This window comes from Branchiostoma lanceolatum, chromosome 2, assembly GCF_035083965.1.
Source record: "Branchiostoma lanceolatum isolate klBraLanc5 chromosome 2, klBraLanc5.hap2, whole genome shotgun sequence".
Classification (NCBI taxonomy): domain Eukaryota; kingdom Metazoa; phylum Chordata; class Leptocardii; order Amphioxiformes; family Branchiostomatidae; genus Branchiostoma; species Branchiostoma lanceolatum.
The window spans coordinates 22,811,706-22,825,766 of NC_089723.1; the positions used below are offsets into that span (position 1 = coordinate 22,811,706).

The 14,061-nt window shown below is 39.9% G+C and overlaps 2 protein-coding genes across 2 annotated transcripts; both read right to left on the reverse strand.

Annotated features, from left to right (window-relative positions):
• On the reverse strand, positions 1-989 carry LOC136426929 (prokineticin Bm8-d-like). Its single transcript, XM_066415649.1, has 2 exons — positions 906-989; positions 1-252 (listed from the first exon to the last, which is right to left on the reverse strand). The coding sequence occupies exons 1-2, from the start codon at positions 987-989 to the stop codon at positions 1-3; spliced, it is 336 nt and encodes a 111-aa protein (XP_066271746.1).
• Positions 990-5,476: 4,487 nt separating this feature from the next.
• Positions 5,477-12,537, reverse strand: LOC136426930 (galanin receptor type 1-like). The gene is made up of 6 exons (XM_066415650.1): positions 12,196-12,537; positions 11,552-11,687; positions 10,432-10,685; positions 8,630-8,764; positions 7,638-7,854; positions 5,477-5,658 (listed from the first exon to the last, which is right to left on the reverse strand). Exons 1-6 carry the CDS (start codon positions 12,535-12,537, stop codon positions 5,477-5,479), a joined length of 1,266 nt encoding a protein of 421 aa, XP_066271747.1.
• Between the last annotated feature and the right edge of the window lie 1,524 nt (positions 12,538-14,061).

Here is a 14,061-nt window from a genome sequence, read left to right on the forward strand (position 1 = left end):
TTACGTACGACGGCAGACGCCGACTTGACTGTCCGAGCTTGACCGTGTGCAGCGTAAACCGTTCCGGCACGGACATCGCCAGAACCGCCGCCTGTTCTCCGTCGGGTAGGGTGTCCGGTTCGACGCCAGATGGCACTGCTCTCCAGGCGCACCCAGAGGCTTGCAGACCGTCATGGCAGATCCCTGGTTCCACAAGGCGCAGCAGTGGTTGTTTCCCCACTCCACCCGGCACACTGCGTCTCCTGTACACACCTTATCGGGACACAAAAAGAGCTTTCGTTAAAATACACGTGGATCATTTCGTTGTTTTGTTTTGTTTCGTATAACCGGTAAACGACATTAAGGGGAGCGCCAGTTTTTTTTTTCTTTTTACAGTAGTTGCAAGCTGTGTAGACCAGGACTGTAAGGATTGATCCCCACCCTCTACTCTTTTCGTGTGTGTAGTGGTGTGTTCTTAACGTGCTTGAGGTACACCGGTATGGTTACCTTTATCCACGGCGCCTACAGCGTTTTGTCCAATCCGAGAGGACGGCCCTAACCGAAGCTAGGTACATGTACTCATTTTCGCCTGAGTCAAGTAAGGATATGTATAAAGTGAATTTCCAAATGGCACAATGTAGGAGCCTGCTATGGATTCAAAGTCAACCAAGCTAACAAAAGAAAACATTGCATGCAAACATATTGTGACGAACAGAGTACATTTCTAGACATACCATGATCTATCTTAAGAAAATACAACGCTTCGCACTTCTGAGAATAAAACCAACATGCACTTCAACTGAGTTTCTCATTTAGTTACCTCTAAAATACATCGCACAAAGATTTTCGTCTTGATTAAGCGTATTGTTATTACACTTATGTTATTTTGTAAGTTGTTAAAAGGTACGGAATTAAACATAGCTTACCCCAGTCAACACCAGTCCAAACGTAAAACTCTGCACTACAGCGTTGATTACCAGCACTAAAACAATTGCCTTTTTTAAGGACATCTCGTCGCACAAAATGCCTGGTACTTCGTTAATTCTTGGAAACAAAAAGGTTTCTGTATGCCTCAGATCTAACCGTTTTTTAAATCTGTGGATGTAGAATGCATTAGGCCCTGGTTTGCGTACGTACCACGTCACACTACGTGTATATATGATCGCAAAAAGCAATAGATATGTCAGATAACCACGCGTAGACACACGTGCTAATGCAGTGCCTGTCGCTATAGCTAATGTTGATGTTAGAATAAACAAAAGGTTAAAGAACCTGTACTTTTTTGGAAAGGGATAAAATGTCCGATTAATTGCCACGTGTACACACGGCAACATGTATTAATGCTAAGTCTGTTGCTACTGTTGATGTTGATATAAACCTCTACAATTGAAAAAAATGTACTTATAGGGCAAACAATGACAATTACAGGATGCCACACATAGCAACACGCGTTGAAGTTTAAGCTTATATCTTTGCTGGTGATGTTAGTTGAAGAAGAAACCCTGAAACACAAAATGTTTTTATCTAAGTTTGGCCACTGATGGAAAATACCTCTCTTGATCATTATCATTTTCTTATTAATCAAGATTTAACACAATTTTTTAAAGGCTAAATACATATGGTTATACAAAACAGACCTTTGAATTTTCCCGAGGTATGTCTAATGGGATTTTGCGGTATCTTGTTTTTGATTTCTCGGAAATACTGTCGGTGACACGCGGGATACATTGTGGGATTTGCGGGACACCTCTCGGAATTTCACGGAATACCTCGCGAGATACTGCGAGATGGCTCTCGTGACTTTGCGGGGCTTCCGCCGGAAGCAGATCGTGTCTCACATACCGCAAGGCAGAGGAAATGCAGTACGAGACCTTGAAGTCCAGTGTAGGTTCCAAACTAAGTACTACTCTATATCAAATTACAAAAGACTAAAAAAGGGGCTGAACATCATAGTGACAAGCTCTATAAGTGGGTAAACCTAACAACCCGGCATTAGTGTGTGCGTGTTTCCATGATTCATCCTGAATCCGAAGTTGCCAAATACAACACCATCGGACCCTAGCCAAGCCATACTTTTAATTCTCCAAGTATCCCATTACGCCACTTCCACCTAACATACTGCCACATACTTCAATGCTCAAATAACTACGAAACAATCACACCAAATGATTACAATACATCCAATTTCACGGGGGTTAAAGTACACCCAATTAGCCTAGCACAAACAACTCCTATAGAAATATAACCTTCTTTTATTGACGAAGGTAAAAAAATATGCCCCATCGCGGACAACAATGACGCAATGTGTATCAAATCCCATGAGAACTTGTGAAAGGGTCAACTCAATAGTTTGACCAGGGGTGCCAAGGCATTTGCACGCATTTTATCAAATTTGTACGGATTCTATGAAACAAGCACTAACAGACTATGCGAAAACGAATTTTATGAAAAACGTACGATTCACTATGCCAATTCGCACGAATCTTATGTGACACGCAGTCTTTATCTAAACGAATCGAATGCTTTGGTACCCCTTTTTACCGGTTTGCAGGATCTTGATAAGAAATATTTCCTCCTAATGGCTCCTATACAACTGAAATTTTTGATAATCTTATCAAGGATTTGTACATTGATGATGGTTTGTATACCTGCAAGGTCACTACGGTCATATTCGAGCAGTTGTCGTGTGTACGATTTGACAATATACTTTTTGTGACAATTATTACAGGTTACAATTGTTTACTGGTTTCTACGTAGCAGAGCCCACTGCAGGGTTATACGTACATGTTAGTCAATATGATAGTGCAAAGATGGCGGTATGAGGGGACACTGGAGGATCGGTTTTCCATCCTTTGAGAAGAGCCCTCAGGCTGACTCTACACGAACTGCATAATGTCATTGATTACAGTTTTGTTTTTTTGCGGAAGCGTGTCTTGCAAATTTAGGAATCTAAGCTCGTTGTGCGCTCTGAGCTTATATACGACTTTTCCTGATTTTTTATCACTCTCAAACGTTAACGCACTATTCTGTTTACTTATTTTGGAAATAATTTTTTCTTGGGCAAATTTTGCTCAGAATTCTGCTATGGAGGACAGAAGAATGTGTATCTTAAAAAAATCTGGCCAAAATAGGTGACCTTTGGCATGTTTTGATCTTGGATTGACCCCTGAACCCTTCTCTTCTGGATGAACTGATATATTAGGATGGGGGTGAAATCCTGGTCCCATCTGAAACTTCTGGCTTTGGCTCGTTACAATGAAGGGGTTGACCTCCTGTTTTGTTTTTTTTTACCTCAAAAAACCTGACAAATACAGCTTTGCATGGGTGGTAAAGACTTGAGGTTTGAAATGTAGATACTTGTGTTTTAAAGTGATTGTTTTGATGGCTTAACCATGTGTTGCATTGGAAACTCCCTTCGGTGCCCCCGGTGCTACAAGATGGCAGCTTTTAAGTTTCTGAAGAATGATAAAGGGTCAGGGTTTACAGTTTCAGGACTTCAATCACCAAACGAATTAAGTAGAGGGTGAAACAGAGAATGATGCTTTGTGAGCTGCGATGGATCAAAACCTCCTTGGATGGATTAACCTTTACAGCACGGGGTTAAATTTCACATTGAACATTGCATGCATTAAGTCACGGCCGACTTCCTTGAACTATAACAGAATGTTACTGAATTTGGCGACAGGTACAACAAGATTGGCAACATAAAAAGATGTTGCCATGGCGACGGTGGTCTCTGTTAAAGTTTTCGTTTTTAGCCCACATGCAAATAAGGACCTCGCATAAATCATATCAGTCGATCACCTTCTCTACCAAAATAACACAAGTTGTCCAATGTATGAAAATACCATTTTCTCATAAATTATGGAAATGAGGCCCTCTATGCAAGATTTGTGTCTAATAGTGGCCACATTTACTTAACTTCCAAATGGCGCAAAAATGAAATCCCCATCATTTACCACTATGGATTTATAGTATTTTGTCATTAATTATGCAAATTAAGTATCAATTTACATAATTGATATCTATCGATATTTATCTCTTTCTCAGTTACCTATGTCATGTGTTTGAGAGTCCTATAATAGAATTCAGCTGATTTATTAACTGTCCTCATTAATTATGCAAATCAGATATTGATTTGCATAATTGGCATATGATTATGTAAATCATCACTTAAGCTATCTACACACCAAAAATTATGATGATCCGTCACTCCCTTATTGCGTTATTCTCTTTCAAACTTTGAGTCGAAATCAGCTCCTGCAGTTTCAAAAAAAACTAGGGGGTCCAAATCTACAGGACATATTTTCCTAACAAAGAGCTATCCACCACTTAAAAATCATGACTATAGCATGTTCAGAAGACGAGATTTGAAAAGTGAAGGTTATCCTGCAGTACCATAGAAAGTCGCTAGGGGGCCCAAAATCCAATCATTACAAAGTCTCCCACAGACCTACCCACCTACAAAATATAAAGACAATACATCTAGGCATTCTTGAGTTATCGTCCCATGGACTTTCACATTCCTGTACAATTCCTAGAATTCTTGCAATCTGCACACAATATAGTAAAAATTTGGCTCGCCCCTGAGGCGTCGCCAAAAATGTAGAAACTAGCTTACACAATATGTGTTTTCTCAGGCGACAGCCACTTTTATGGTTGACACAATATATATGTGTCTTCTCAGACGACAGCCGCTTTTATGGTTGAGAAATACCTGGCTATACTTTCTTCCACGTCATCAAACAATACATACAGGCCGGAGAACAAAGTCCCGAGGTCCACTAGCCTACTGTGACAGTTCAATAAAAGGCGAATAGTCCCGATCATCATTACGGATTAGCTTTATTACATCAGTTCATCTGATCACAGATGTTACCCAACTGAAGGCAATGCTATCAGGCGACGGCAGCACAAAGGAAGGGGACATCCCAACCATTACGCTGGAATCTTTTAGGGGAACTCTCCGCGTGGATAAGTCCCAGAGAATGGCCTACAACTTAGCCAACTTCCCATCAGGATAGCGTGCCTCAATCTGCGACTCTCAATTAGACTTTCCCAACTTTTATCTCTCAAATTTAGGCGTTCTCCCGTGCACTAATTTTTTGTCTAAAATCCAACAACTGATTGGTTGACTAGTTATCAAGTTTGACAAAAGTCATTCTTCAAGTTCTCCTGGCGATTTAACCTATAAGAAGCCAATAACAAGAGGATGGATCGACTCAAATATTGGGTTCAAAATCTTCCCGTGCCGTGCCGAATGTCAGCCTTCAAACACATTTAACAACTTCCGTGACCCTCTGGTTATCAACACACTCCTTCACTAGTTATAAGTTCTTACTTTGTCACTGAGCGTACAGAAGACATGTGCTCACAGCCATCACAGATATAAAACTACCCTAACTACATGCGCAATTCGGTGGGTACACAAAGTAACATGGCTTTCTAGGCAAGACATCATCTTTGACAATCTATGGCACCAATGTCATAGTTTTCATTACGAGTATCTTATTTTCCCTTCAGTGATTATATCAATTAAAAAATTATCATCATCATCATCATCATCATCATCATCATCATCATCATCATCATCATCATCATCATCATCATCATCATCATCATCATCATCATCATCATCATCATCATCATCATCATCATCCCGGTACAAAGAACACATACCTAGAGAGTATAATCGTTTACAGAATAATAGTAAACATCAATACACCATACTCTTATTCCTGCAGTTTAAAGGTAAACAACTTTTACTACATTTCATATCTAATTCATACAACGCATGTTCAACAATCTAATTTCCTGTACATGAAATCATGTTATCAATCCACTGACGCTCTACTTTTTTCAGTTTGTTTCTGTTTGGTTTATCCACGAGATACACTCTTGATATAATTGACATAAACAAATAGTTACATTTCCGCTTGTTTGTTTCGCACCAGTTTTGTACTTAGTGACGGTACAAGCTGCACAACAGACTCATATGTTCTGCATCTTTACGTGCTTTTGGTGCAGCTATCCTCAAACATGGTACAACAGGACTGATTCCTATAGAGCTAGCCATGCCAGGCCTAATTGATACATACTTGTAAACAGCAATATCCTACGAAAATCCTGACTTATAGTTTGAATCATTGTCAGATTTCACTTGGCGTATCCAAAAAGCTCAATTAACGCCGCCGTCAGGGGTGAGCTAGGAGTATCCCCACTATATATCAATTCACAAACACAGTTGATAAGATACTGGCTTAGATTACATAGTCTGGTGAATGACAGGCCCAGAAAGAGAGCATATAATACTTCTGTTGAAGTTTAACAAGAATGGGCTGTCCATGTGCAAGACATGTAATTATGTAGACATGGCTTCCAAAATATTCGGCTTAATTAATCAATCAATCAATCAATCAATCAATCCTGCTTAATCCTGCTGTTAATTCCAACCATTTTGGAATCATATTCAAGAATTGTTTGAAATACACGTTTTTCTCGGGCTGGAGACAAGAAATAAAAAGTCTGAACAAACTCAGCACTTAGTCCAAAATTCTTTAAAAATTCTGCTTTGAAAACTATCTCTCATCCATTCCAAAAAAAAATTTTTTCTAGAAATAGAATAAGGAGACTGAGGATTAGTGCCCACTCTTTACATATTTAAAAGTGTGTCCCACATACCATTATGATATCAAGAACAAATTTCACTTCATTATGGACTGTCTAACGTATGCTGATGTAGGTCAGGCACAATATTACCACCTACCAACTTCAGACAGATATTTTCAATATGCCCTGTTCATATATCTACCTAGTATGTAGGCAAATTTATATACAACTCTGTGCAAAAACGAGACAATATTATACATTCTTGACGCAGCATACTGTTGCCCACATACTGTTCAAGAGCGTTAGCATGTACGTTATTCTATAGGTTATTTCTACTGTTGGTTAGATTAGCTCTTTACATTTGTTAACTAGTAGCAATAGTTAAAGTCTCATATTGCATGTGCGTATTGTTGTTAGTCATACATTACATTAGTTCTTTATATTTGTTAACTATTAGTAATAGTTTAACTCTCATGTGCGTACGTTGTCATCATTGTGCTGGTTACAATTGTCGAGCAATAAAGTTCTTCTTCAATTTTGATGTAATCCGAATTCTGATCTACATACCCAATTCCATTTCCATGACAGTGCATGTTTGGTATATAGAATCGGCATGCAATGGGAGCAAGGAAGTGGATGGGTAATGCAGGACTCCGGATCCCTTGCCATACGATAACTGCGTCAGGCACTGATATAATTAATATCGTGAATGAATTACCCTGCACTTTTTGTTCTGTGAAACACGTACACAGGCTAAAATGAAATAGCTCCAGCAACACCTTAACAGTTCAAAGAGCTCACGCCCGAGTGAAATATTCATTTTCCTGTGTTTTCATTAATCATACGTAAAATCCGAACGCCTTCTGGTATAAGACCTTTCCAATAAATCAGTCTATAAAATAACCTGGATTATTTTTAGGTCTAAGGTCTTCATTGTCATGCAGAGAGGATCCATCTTTAGTTTACAAATATGCAGTACTTTTACACCGAAGTCTCCGCTTCTATGTATGGGGGAACTGGCATCAAATGGAGATGAATAACAACCGTGCTCTTCGTCTCCTCTGTAGGAACTACAAGAGGGGGCTCTGCGCTCAGAGATGACGTCGTGTGCTTGGGCGTCTTTGGATGGGTTCGCTTGATAGCATTTTGCTTCTCCTTGGTGTCGAAGAAGATGCTCATGACACAGGAACGGAAGTCGTCCCCCACCATGGCGTAGATAAAGGGATTGCAGGCGGAGTTGACGTAGGTGAGGATCAGCGCAGCTACCTATAGGACGACAGGGGTATTGTAAACTTGACAAAGATGTCAAATTTGGGGAAATTGACCAACAAATTTGCTAAGGGGGGAGGGGGATCCGAATTCTAGATATATATGCCTTTCTTTTGGTGGCAGTCGTATAATGGAGTTTTTAAAGATTACAGACAGTCCGGTCGAAAGAGTTCTACATGAGTGACAAGAAATTATCTTTAAAATTGTGGACAGTGGAAAATTGGGAATTTGGTAATTGGCAAATTAGGTTCTTTGTATCGGACCGGAAGGTATCGAACTCTGTCTACCACAATCATGTTTCTTTAAAAGGGCCAGATAAAGCCAAAAAAAATTTAATAATGCTGTCACCACCTCCACCGAGTACGAAACTGCTTACGAATTATGGTTGGGGGTGACCTGTACGCCACCCTACAACCCCTCTCTCAAAGCAATAGTTGTAGAAATCCTGGCGTTAGTCTATTGCTGTTTCCACAGCAAATGCTCTGTAAAACTTTACTCGCTTGTAACTCCACCCCAAACTTTCTCAACAAGGACACGTATTGCCACCTCCTTTCTTTTTCCATACTGTGCATCTTAGGATAAAATCCCACCAAAGCGTAAGCTTCTTTCCTCGAACCACATCTTTACGGAACAAGCTTCCTTGTGCTTGCTCCCCTGATAGGTACTTAAGTCAAATGTAAATAAACACCTGTCACCTAAACCCAGTAAGTGTCACCCAAAATATTGTTTCGTGGTGAAATGAATTAAATTCATGCAAACTGTAAAAACGTACCTTGATCCAGTACATTGTTGCTGATACGTCCTTCGTCGAATTCAGCATGAACCAGAGGTTGATGGCGTGGTTGGGAAACCAGCAGGCTGCGAAGACCACCACCACCCCAAACACCAGGCATGTAGTTTTCTTGTTCTATCGCAGAAATTTTGACAATGTCATTTTGAAATTACAGATGAAAATATTCATTTTGAAACTATAGTTTTGACTCAGTCTGTATTGTAATGATACATGATGATAATTGTTGATTCTTTAGATGATTTGAATGTTAAACTTGCCGTGCAATATAACTGTTTTCTTAAAAATAAAACCAATCCATCGAGCCGTTCTTGATGTATCTTGTTTAATTAACATACAGACAGACAGACAGACAGAGACGAGATAGTGGGCTTACCCCTAAGTTGAGTTGCGCAATCTTTGAACTCGTTTGTAGTCCCTACTTAAAATCTTTGAAACCTTTCTTTTCCTTGAATTTTTTTGCCCAATCTGGAGACTTTTTTGGTTGGAAGGAACAGGTAGGGTCTAAGCTTTCCCATTTTAGTTGAAAATTGTTTATTTCAGCAGTTTAGGTGGCGTAAGAACATATGTGAGTTGTTGGGTCATGCGGATGGGTATGGCCGAGAACTAGGTCAGAGAAAGGGTCTGTTTACTTCTGGGTGGCGTTTCTGCGAGTTTGAGCTGAACAACCCTCTGTTTTCATTGCATGTTTATCAAGTATACCCTTGTGACTTCCTGGTGGAGAATTGTTTTTAAGATTGAAGTTAAGGTAAGTACTTTTATAGGGCCATACTTTAGTGGGTCTTATCATGGGCTCCAATGGGGGCAAGTAACTTTGTTGTCATCCCTGTACAGCCCCCCACCCCCATTTAGCATTTGACCCTTTGTAGCTCCATATAGCTGTATCAATTTATGACCCAATTTGGTGCATGGTTAATCCTAATATTTGTGAAAAGTATGATATTTTGTAATATTTGTACAGCATTGAGCAGGGGTACAGTGTATATAAAGCTGTCTGGAATACCCAGGACAGCTTGAATTGCTGCAAAAGTAGTATGAATTCATTGAAAATGATGTTATAAGTAAAGATCAAGTCTTGTACTATTATATTTCGTGGCAATTAAGAACTGCCAATCAAAATTTGAACTGTGCTGGGCCTCCCCCCCCCCCCCCCCCAGCTCACAGAAAGTGTACTTTTGGAGCCTGCATGTCTCTGAACAGAGGAACTATTGAAGAATTTGGACTAAATGTAGTACTTGGCAATGTGTTCTAACCATAAAACAGGATTTGCTGTATGTAAGAGCATTTTCAGCTGTTTTAATGGCGGCTGTGTATGTACAAACTAGTGGTTCCATTGGAATTACATTGTGAGAAAGAAAGTTGCCAAAAAAAAGAAACTTTCTATTGAAAAGTTGCCATTTGACATCAGAGTTGTAGAACAGATTATGAAAAGCACTGAATTGTGGTTGCTAAGTGACAGGCCCCTATAAATGTTGTTAAAATCATGTCATCTGAACAGTCACTTCCCCTCTAGTATACAGTTCTAAAGCATAGGGTGGCCCCAGTGCAGTGGGTTTACATCTGGCTCTCAGTTCCCAAGGGGGCAATCAATTCAGTTAATATTTTAGGAATGATATCACATCCCCCCAATGTATCATCTAGGGGGGTAATCTTTCCCCACCCCCCTTGCTTTAGTCCCCAGTAGTGAAAATATAACCCACATGACACTCTATGGAGGTGATAAATGATAACTTATTGCTGATCGCAACAATGAATACACGCTATAGCCTGTGATAGACAAAAACCTTTTTCGTCCGGGCGCCAGACTGGCGCGTGCTCGACTGAAAACGGTTGTAAAGGCGGTAGACAATGGCTGAGCCCGTGAATAAGAAGATCAGCAATGGGATGAAGTAGATAAACAGCATCGAGTAGATCCTGAAGCCTAGAGCCCAGGCCTCTGAAGGATAGTTTGGGCGGCAGATCTCCACACTTTCACCATTCAATGAGTAGGTTTTTACGCGATAGAACAGAGCTGTTGGCGAAGCCATGATGAACGAGGCTATGGACGAAAAGAGAGCTCGATTAATAACACAGAAAAATTCATATTCCTTATGTAATTAGATACACCATGAACCATAACTTTCATCTGGCCTTAGATTTACAGCTGTTTAAAGAAGCGAGAAGTTGAAGTTGAAGTTAGTATACGCTAGTCATTGTAATTGTAGATGTGCATGGTAAAATATCATAGAATCCTATATCACTGGTACTATAAATGTATAACTTCTGCTTTATCACCATGACCTGTGCGTAGCTTGTAAGAGCATACATCTACAATGAAGGTCTTTAATCTAATCATCAATGTGGAACAGGAATCAGTTCAAAATAGAGAAGATGGTGTCTTTCAATGAAAACCATACAAGTGCATTATATATAATTTAACTCAATAATAGTTTTTAAGCTGCTGTGTGTCCAAATTAACTTAATCTAGGGGAATTCTGATTCGGGTCTCTCTAAATTGACCTTTTCCTATATGGCTGTCTTGTGGGATCTGAGCAAAACTGAACAGGTCTCCCAAGACAGTTCGTAGAACGCCGTAGTGTCGTGACCTGGAGACACATACCAGAAATTGAGACGCACAACTCTGTCAAATGCATTGCCAGAAGATTTAGTGCATGTTGCAAGGGATGCAATTTAAAATATTTCAACTGCTCTGTGTGTATGTCTTTGTGGCTCTGTGTGTGTGTGTTTTTGTGTGTGTGTGTGTGTGTGTGTGTGTGTGTGTGTGTGTGCGTGTGCGTGCGTGCGTGCGTGTGTGTGTGTGTGTGTGTGCGTGCGTGTTGGTATGTATGCGCGCGTGTTCGTATGCGCACATGTATATCGTGATAGAAATGAGGTCAACGAAACATTACTACAAATACAGCTTACCGATCCAGACGATGATACTGCCGATGATGGCCACTCGTTTCCGTCGGAAGGATAGGGACCAGATGGGGTGCAGTATGGCACAGTAGCGGTCAAGGCTGAGCAAGGCCAAGCTCAAACAGGTAGCCTGGACGGTCACCTAGTTTCAAAAAGAAAATGTGCAGAATAGAATGTCGAAAAACGTTGCAACAAAAAAATCAAGCATTTGTAAAGTGGTCGCTGCAGGTCGCCTTTGTTAGAAAGAGACAGTGCAACTGTTGAATTCTTCATTGTAAATATACAGAAAGTCAAAATTCAGATCACATTTCATACAAATGGCAACTTTTATCGACTGGCAACAGATGAAAGTTTTTGGCATGCTCTAGTCATTTCGATTTTTTCTTTAGCCTCGGTAAGAGCCATAAATGCATGTATCTATTGATTAGAAATGGAAACAAGCAGGCAGGCTGAGAAATTGCGAACGGAAACTATGCGAATCCAGATGTCTTACTAAGGGATGATGTCCTGAGTTATACGTCCACACCACTTTGTACTTGAATATAAACAGGTTAGAAACACCCATCTCAACCATGTGGTTACAGCTAAGATAACACAAGACCACAGCATATCCAACACCTCCTATTTCAATGGTGGTAAATAACAATTACCTGCATCATGTAGTTGACGAACTTGCACATGGCCTCATTGAAAACGTAAGATGTCGTCAAGTAGTTGACCGCAGTGAAGGGCACGCAGCACAGCAGGAAGGCGAGGTCTGTCACCGCCAAGTTGACCAGATAGCAAGTGGTGACAGTTCGTATCTTTTTGAAGAAGGCCACCACATACAAAACCAATGTGTTACCTGTAACTCCCACCACGAAAATCAGGGAAAAGATAACTGGTGGGATGTAGTACTCCCAGGAAATGCCCATTGTGTCGGAGGCACTTTCCGTTCCGTTGGAAAGACTGGTATCGTTCTGTAACGACACGTTACCGGAAAAGACGTCCATCGGGATGTCTGAGTGGCAATCGCAGTTCTGTAGTGACATATAAAACAACAAAGACCGATCATTGCTATATTAGTTAAGCAAAATTGGGAGAACTTCTCAAGTTATTCAAAATAAAGAAGAAAAAAAGAAATTCATAAAAACTATAAAAAAAACTATTTCATGGTGGTATGAGATTGTAAATTTTTTTTTGTAAGACTGTATAGGGAAGCCATTTTGACTGAGGGTTCCACATAGGCAAGACTATTGGGAGACTGTATTTGAACATGGCTCCCGACTACTAGCCAATCAAGGTCGGTAGCAGGTCAGGAGAAGTCTGACCAGTTTTAGCAGGCCAGGAGAAGTCTGACCAGTTTTAGATTGTTGACTCCCAAACACATCCTGAATTCTATTGATTTACTCCAAACCACCATCCTTGCCGAAGGGCACAACATCAGTGAACGCCCTGCCGTTGTGCCACACGCCACAATCATCTCCGAAGTCTTTTACTTTAAGTACTAGTGAGCTCATGATATTTTTTCAATTATCTGAAAGGTATTCTAATGATATCTTAATGATCTGTCTATGTTCTCAATCCTGCCCCTTACCCGTTTTAAAAGGTTGATTAGGTGGTTTACGGGAGATGATTTCATATTACATTCATGCAGACGTCATTCATCACGATACAGATATCAAAGCCCCGCTGTGTCGACAGGATTTAAGTTATTGATGTTAAAGCGGTTGCTATGTAGTGATTACATCAGCACAGCTGGAAGCAGTCTTCCAACGCAAGGTACTAGGTGCACGTGCCGCGAACACGTGCGCGCACAGTATTGTCTCCCTATTTTTGATTATAAACCAGATATCAAACATTTAAGTGCCTACTACTGAAAAATCATTCGTTTTTTAAGAAGCTTATATCGGAAAAACAACTAGTCAACTTACTCGTGCTTTGAATATTAATATTTTTACATGTTTTCAGACATCCATGTGGTCTAAAGGAAACAATCATGCAACTATGAATTCAGATATTGATATACTATTGAAAATTACAACTGCGTAGTGTTATGGTTGTATTTTTTTCAAATTGAAATGGTTTTATAGATTCATTTATTGATTCATCATAGATTCACATGTGCCCAAGGAAATCTATGATGAGCTGCCAACGGGCTCAAAACAAGATTTTACATGACCTGTACCTTCAGGGTACAATTAATTGTCAAAAAATATATAAATGACAACTAATATACCATTGCATTAAGAGAAATCATACCAATAAATGTAACCTCCGTGACGCATTTCATGGAGGTAGAAAAACAGATTTATTACAAAAGCGATGAAAAACGTAAGGATGATAACAATATGAAAAGATAAGGCGTTTGGCTATGTTAAAAAGCATTTACAGTAGCATATTCTGTGAACGTCAAAATGAGTGAAAAGCAACATTAGGTAATGTTCAGAGATGTTTCAAGCGTTTGATTGATGAGTCTGGGATTATCCAGAGGTGTGTGGTTTCTGTTGGGAGGCCTTACAATGTATGAACAGTTA

Bases quoted from the DNA above. Each gene is read 5' to 3' on its own strand.
- LOC136426929 (XM_066415649.1), bottom strand. From the start codon at position 989: ATGTCCTTAAAAAAGGCAATTGTTTTAGTGCTGGTAATCAACGCTGTA. The intron at 253-905 runs GTAAGCTATGTT...TGTCCCGATAAG, and splicing joins TTGGACTGGTGTTGACTGGG to GTGTGTACAGGAGACGCAGT.
- LOC136426930 (XM_066415650.1), bottom strand. From the start codon at position 12,537: ATGGACGTCTTTTCCGGTAACGTGTCGTTACAGAACGATACCAGTCTT. The intron at 11,688-12,195 runs GTAATTGTTATT...TTTTGAAACTAG, and splicing joins TCGTCAACTACATGATGCAG to GTGACCGTCCAGGCTACCTG. The intron at 8,765-10,431 runs GTTTTTGTCTAT...TTTCTGCGATAG, and splicing joins CTGGCGCCCGGACGAAAAAG to AACAAGAAAACTACATGCCT.